The following is a 6,781-nucleotide window of genomic DNA, read 5'->3' as shown; positions in this document are numbered from 1 at the left end:
GCCAGGAGACAAACAACCTTCGCATTTCGCCCACGTACCGACACCTATATCGGATAAGGAAAGTATGGTCAAGGAATAACGCACGGAATTCAAAATAGGTGGTTGGCTAACCCTCTCTCCAGCCCTATGTGGTAGATATGGGTATTCGTTAGCACTTGGAGCTGCTTATCTATTTAGATCAAATGATTAATGGGTTATTAATTCATATATTTTGCTGGATGGATGGATATTAGCTGTTGATTTGTCTGTAAATCAGTTAATCAATTGAAACTGTATCTTGTTGTTTTTTTATCGTCTTTCCTTTATTTTCTTTTTTGTTCGTTTTTTCGATCTTTCGTTCTTTTATCCATGTATTCTTTTATCATTGGTAGAACAATAAATAAAATTGTTACAAGAGATCATGTCACGGATCTAATTAATTAAAGATTAAAACAAAAAATAACAAAAAAAAAACAGTAACAAAAAAACAAGCCTTTTAGAAAAAACAAACAAACAACGGCATCAAAAACAGGAAACGAGGTACTGTCTATCGTTGATTGACCTTAAACAACTGCTTGCTGAATCATCAATATTCATCCTGTTTCAATCTGCATTTTTGCCTTTGTTGACACTCTGAATGCTATTTTGCCCTTCTCTATCTTTTTCCATCGACGTAGAGGAGTGAGGCATATGATAGATTCTCTCTCTCTATCTCTCTCTCTCTCTCTCTCTCTCTCTCTCTCTCTCTCTCTCTCTCTCTCTCTCTCTCCTCTCTCTCTTCTCTCTCTCTCCTCTCTCTCTCTCTCTCTCTCTCTCTCTCTCTCTCTCTCTCTCTCTCTCTCTCTCTCTCTCTCTCTCTCTCTCTCTCTCTCTCTCTCTCTCTCTCTCTCTCTCTCTCTCTCTCTCTCTCTCTCACCATTGCTATTAACGTATATCTATTTTCTACGACCTCTAAGAATAGGTCATGCAATAAGTTCTCTCGCTTCGCTTTTCCATCATTTTTGCATATTTATTTTTCTCGAAACACAACCACGAGGCGAGGTCATCTCTTCCGTAAACCAGTTGCTATGGCATGCACTATAAACATCATAGAGATGCAGATGCAGTGAGTATAAAAGCTGTGTTCATATAATGATCTTGATGATTGATAAAAAGACACAATACAAAATCATGGAAAGAGATAAAAAATGGTGAAAGTCTGTATCTATACTGTTTGTTATAATATGAAGTAACATAAAATCTTAATCTCGCGAAAAAATACATATTAAAGCTATTGATGAATAGTTTCTCATCATGTAAGATTATAAAAATGTAGAGTGTGCTTGTTAGAGCCTGAACACACTCAAAGTAAGGGAGTAAGTGTGCTTATTAGGGCTTTAACACACTCAAGAGAAGGATATAAGTGTTTACGAGTTTCTCCTCATTGAAGTGGGAAATCCGAGAATTTGGTAAAAACATCTAAATGATTCCATACCATGGTAAAGGATATCCTATCATGGATATTTGAAATCCCTGATTATTTCATTGTTTATAGTTACTTCGTCTTTTATTAATTTCTTATCTAATTTCCATTTTCCGACCTTCAAACTCATTCCCCCTTCTGAGCACAGGAGGCTCCGGGGCGAGAGGGCGTGGGCGAGCGCCGAACGAGCTGCGAGACCTACCTTGGTGCTGAAGAGGGTGGGCACCTTGAAGTAGCCACTCGGGTGGTCGGTCACCACGATGAAGGGCGGCGCCAGGATGTTCTTGAGGCCCCGCGTGAGTGCCAGCGTCAGGAGGCCGATGCCCGCGGACGTGGCGCCCGACTGCCAGGAGATGCCGGTGTAGAGGTCCCAGGCCGCCCACACGCCCCTCCAGTGGTTGACGCAGCATACGCAGTAGACGGCGGTGTAGAGGCGCGACACGAGGAGGTGCAGGCGGGGGCGCCGCTCATTGTCGCACACTGCGGCGAGGGGGCCCTGCAGGAGGCAGAACACGAGGCCCGACACGTTTCCGATGGCCAGGGACGTCAGCACCGACAGCTGCTTGTTCCCCGGCAGGAGGTAGATGTCCATCAGCTGCCAGCAGCCCCGCCAGTAGCCCACCACGAGCGGCGCGAAGATGAAGATGGACAACAGGGAGTCGATGACGGCCAAAACGCCCAAGCAGGCGCGCCCTCGACGCCCGCCCGTGCTAGCGCCCGCCATGGCGCCCCAGCGCTTTGCTAAGTACGAACGAACTCCAACGACGGCCGCGACAGCTCGCAGAGGACTCGCTAACTCGCAGACTCTCGTCGACGCCTCGGCACCTCAGCGAGTTCGGAAAGTCCTCGTTCCTCTCCGAAGAGTCCTTGCGAATCCACGGGACGCAGTGCTGTGCTTTTCTTGGCTGGGATTTGTGACGCTTTCCTTCACGACTCCTGCCTTCGCTTCCTTCGTCTCCTGCTCCTTCGTTCTCTCTCCCTCCTTGGCCTCGCGCCGCCTCCTTCCCGGACCGGCCTCGGGCTCGTTCCCTCCCTGCCTCAGCGCAGCGTCGGGAGCCGAAGATCGTGGGTGGAAGGTGGAAGATTGGGGTGGAGGAGGGCGCCGCAGGGGGGGAGGGGCAAGGGTATGTGCTGTGGCAGGGGCTGTGACGTGGCCATAGGATGTCCTTAATCGGCCGGTGGGAACAACTGCCCTCGCTCAGTTAGGCTCCCACACACCAGCACACAACACTGGCTCTAAGGACGGAGCACTTGCAGCTTTGGATAAATTCAGATCTTTTCCTCCGCAGATTCAGCCCCTGGCCAACCCTATCAAGTCGGACGAATGGATAAATGCACTTCCACCTCTCCTCGCTTTGCTTTCCTCTCCCTTTCGCTTCCCTCCCTTGCTTCTGACTTGCTTTGGAAAGATTTATTATTCCCTTTTCACTTCGTAGCACATGTGTTCAAAGGTTCAATCGACGTCTTCCTCTGATCCAGACTGATGGCGTCGCATCTACCGTCTGGTGCCTCGTCTCTCCCTCTCTCCCACTCTCGCGCTGAATTCTTCGCTTCACTCAAAGTTCCCCTCAGACGGCACTAGCACGAGGGGATTGCGTGTTCTTTCTCCCCTTCCTGCCGCGTTCGACGAGCTTTCAGCAGGCACGACGCGTAAATTCCCATCGAGACAAAAGAAGCAAAAGTTTGTCCTTGAAAATCGACATCCGGGTCGACCTCACACACACGATCGCACGCACACAAATAATATATACAGAGAATCTCCTCTACAAAATAAAAAGGAAAAACAAAATGGAATTATGAATGATGAAAAAAATGAAGAATCTGTACAATTTGTACAATTTGTATGATTTTTTTTACGATTTTTTATATCGCGCGTCCCCGCGTCTCTGCACTGGACCAACACCTCATTACACACTAATACATCACAGGTTCCTTCCGGGTTTCTCTTCCTCCTCCTCCTTCTCCCTACTCTTATTTTTCTTTCTTTCTTTCTTTCTCTATCTCTACATCCACGTCGAAAAAGTGACACACACACACACACTAAAAAAATAAATAAAAAAAAATAACCCAGAAAATAAACTACGAGACTATTCCCGAACAGAACAACAAACCGCGGCGAAAGCAACGCAACAGGCGAACACTCCGTCAGGCTCTGCACAGCGGCTCGGAGGGGAAACCAGTCCAGAGTTGCGTCACGGGGCACTGCGATGAGCCGAGTGACGGAGGCGGCGCGACGAGCGAGCGAGCGAGCGGGCGGCGGGCGGGCGAGCGGGTGGTCACTCGCACTGCCCCGATCTCAGAGACGTCAAGAGGAAGGTGGTGCGGGGTGGGGGGCGGGGGTGGGGGTGGGTGGAGGAATAGAGGAAAAGGGGGGTAGGAGGGGGTGCTGTGAGGGTGGAAAGGGGAGGAGGCAGGGGGTATGATCAGAGGGGACAGGGGGCAGTGTGGTGGAAGGGGGCAGGGGGAGGTGATGGGAGGAGGGCGGAAGGAGGAGGGGGTGGAGTGTGTGGTGAGAGGGGGGAGGAGGGGGTAATGGGAGGGTGGAAGGGTTCGGGTGTTCAGTGAGAGGGGAGTAGGAGGGGGAGGAGGGGGGTGGGATGAGGAGGAATGAAGGTAGAGGAGGGAGGGGGGAGGTAGAGGAGGATAGAAGGAGGAGGAGGGAGGGGGGGAGATGGAAGAGAGAGGAAGGAGGTGGTGCGAGGGATGAGGGGGGAGGGGAGGGAGGAGGAAGATGGAGAGAGAGGGGGGAGGGGAGGGGAGGAGGTAATGGGAGGGATAAGAGAGTGAGGGAGGAGGGAGGAAGGAGAGAGGCGAGGGTGAGGAAAGAAGGGAGGGGGCGGGAGGAGAAGGAGAAAGAGGGAGCGAAGTAAGAAAAGGAAGAAGAGGGAGATTGGTAAAGGGGAAAAGAGGGGAGGGAGGAGGGGGATGGGGGGAGGGGAGGCAAGTGTGAGGCAGGATGGGTGGGTGAGGAGGAGGAGGAGGAATAGGAAGTGAGGAGGATGAAAAAGAGGGAGGGAGGAGGAGGAGAAAGAGGGAGGAAGGAGGAGGAGAAAGAGGGAGTGGACGAGGAGGAGGAAGGGGGTACGTCAAGGGGAGGTGCGGGCGCCCCCCCCCCTCCAACTCCCCCACAGACACAGATGCCTATCGCTAATTTGGCGCTACTTTTCTATGGCTCTTCGTTCCGTCTCTCTCGCTCACTTCCTTTTCCTCTTTTTCCTCCCACTCCTCTTACTCCTCTTCCTCCTCTTCCTCCTCTCCCTCCTCCTCCTCTTCCTCATCCTCCTGTTCCTCCTCTTATTCCTCCTCCTCTTCCTCTTTCCTCCTCTTCCTCTTCCTCCTCTTCCTCCTCTTCCTATTCTTCCTCCCCTCCCTCCTCCTCCTCCTTCTCTTCTTCCTTTCCCTCCTTCTCCTCTCCCTCCTCCTCCTCCTCCTCTCCCTCCTCCTCCTCATCTCCCTCCTCCTCCTCCTCCTCCTCCTCTCCCTCCTCCTCCTCCATCTCCCCTCTTTCCTCCTCCTCCTCCTTCTCCCCTCCCTCCTCCTCCTCCCTCCTCTTCCCTCTCCTCCTCCTCTCCCTTCTCCTCCTCCTCCTCCTCCTCCTCCCCCTCCTCCTCCCCCCTCCTCCTCCCCCTCCTCCTCCTCCCCTTCCTCTTCCTCTTCCTCTTCCTTTTCTCCTCCCCTCCCTCCTCCTCCTCCGCCTCCTCCTCCTCCTCCGCCTCCTCCTCCTCCTCCCCCTCCTTTTCCTCTCCCTTCTCTCCTCTTCCTCCTTCTCCTCTTCCTCCTCCCTTTCCTCTCCCTTCTCTCCTCTTCCTCCTCTTCCACCTCCTCCTCCTCTTCCTACTCCTTTTCCTCTCCCTTCTCTCCTCTTCCTCCTCTTCCTCCTCCTCCTCCTCTTCCTCCTTCTTTTTCCTCTCCCTTCTCTCCACTTCCTCACCTTTCTCCTCCTCCTCCCTTTCCTCTCCCTTCTCTCCTCTTCCTCCTCTCCTTCCTCTTCCTCTCCCTTCCTCCCGCCCATCACGAGGTAACGAGCGCCCAGCTGATCCTCGCTTCCTCGCCGCCCACCACCCCCGCCGCCCAACCAAACCTGGAAAGGCGGATCCCCTGCGCCCATCCCGCCCTCGGCCGCCCGCGTTGATGCCTCATTGCTCCTTACTATGAGTTTATGAATGCGTGTGTGTGCCCAAACACATTAACACACTTACATACACACAGACACATACACACACACACATACACTCAATATATATATGTGTGTGTGTGTTTGTGTGAAGTGCATCCATATTTCTCTGAGCTTTTTTTTTTTTTTTTTTTGTGAGAATATTTTCTCATTCTTGTTCTCCTCTTACCATGGTTTTGTTTACGTGGCGTTATCAGGAAGTTATCTTTTTTAAGTATCTCTGTTTATTTCGCATTTGCTCATTAACACTTTGCTTCTTTTTTTCTTGTTTTCTTTTCTTTTTTTGTCTATTTATCACTACGTTTGGAATCGTTGTTGTTGTTGTGTTTTCTACATCACTATATTTTCCAAATTTTGAAATGTTAGTATTCTTTTTCTCTACAAAATTCTCTTCCATAGTTTGCTTTTAATTTTCTGCATTAAGTTTGTTTGTTTTTGTCACCATCACTTCATTTATCAATTATTATTCACTACTTACTATTACTATTTACTCTTCACTTCACATATTATTGTCTTTCATTATCAGTTCGGCAATTTAGCTAAAACACATTTTTATATCACTATTCAAAACGGTAAAAAAAATATTCACCCTCACAAATAAAACAACATAAAAATAACAATACAAATACCAAAGGAAATACAATTTGCGAGAGAGATACAAGTCACCACAGGGCGGTCCACTGGTCAAACGGGTTCGCTTTTGCGTTATCGTTATCAATTTAATCTGCCGCTGATAAAGCTAATGTCCTTCAGGTACATCACATTTTTCTTCTTTTTAAACATAGGCTATCTAATAATCGCTGCTGATAGGAGGTTGGAGAGTGGAGTGGAGGGGAGAGGAGAAAGGGAGAGGGAGAGGGAGAGAGGGAAAGGCGGGGGGATGAGAGAGAGAGTAAAGGGCGGGTGAATGAGAGAGAGAGAGGAGGGGCGGGAGGGAGGGAGAGAAAAGGGGTGAGGGAGGGAGTGAGAGAGAAGGGGGAGGGAGGGAGAGAGAATGGGGGGAGTGACAGAGAGAGAGAAGAGAGGGGATAGAGAGAGAGAGAAGGGGGGGATTGGATAGAGAGAGAGAAGGGGGGAGGGAGGGAGTGAGAGAAGGGGGAAGGGAGGAAGAGAGAGAGATGGGAGGAGGGAGGGAGGGAGAGAAAGGGGGGGAGGGAGGGAGAGAG

General features: G+C 50.4%; 1 protein-coding gene across 3 annotated transcripts in view; it reads right to left on the bottom strand.

Annotated features, from left to right (window-relative positions):
* Positions 1-6,308, bottom strand: part of fusl (transmembrane protein fuseless) — a 133,238-nt gene extending 126,930 nt beyond the window's left edge. The window contains exons 1-2 of one of the 3 annotated variants that reach the window (XM_086555644.1): positions 6,257-6,308; positions 1,644-3,204 (exon numbers count right to left, since the gene is read on the bottom strand). In XM_086555644.1, the coding sequence (XP_086411770.1) occupies positions 1,644-2,165 (522 nt within the window). In that variant the 5' untranslated portion in view covers positions 2,166-3,204; positions 6,257-6,308. Of the gene's footprint in view, positions 1-1,643; positions 3,205-3,552; positions 3,715-6,244 lie in introns of those variants that run through there. The other 2 variants (XM_086555643.1, XM_086555642.1) reach the window with 2 other exon arrangements.
* Between the last annotated feature and the right edge of the window lie 473 nt (positions 6,309-6,781).

The sequence above is a fragment of the Penaeus japonicus genome, unplaced genomic scaffold (assembly GCF_977035675.1).
Source record: "Penaeus japonicus unplaced genomic scaffold, GWHDUDI00000001_assembly GWHDUDI00000031, whole genome shotgun sequence".
Taxonomy (NCBI): Eukaryota; Metazoa; Arthropoda; class Malacostraca; order Decapoda; family Penaeidae; genus Penaeus; species Penaeus japonicus.
This window is presented reverse-complemented; position numbering and strand designations above follow the sequence as displayed.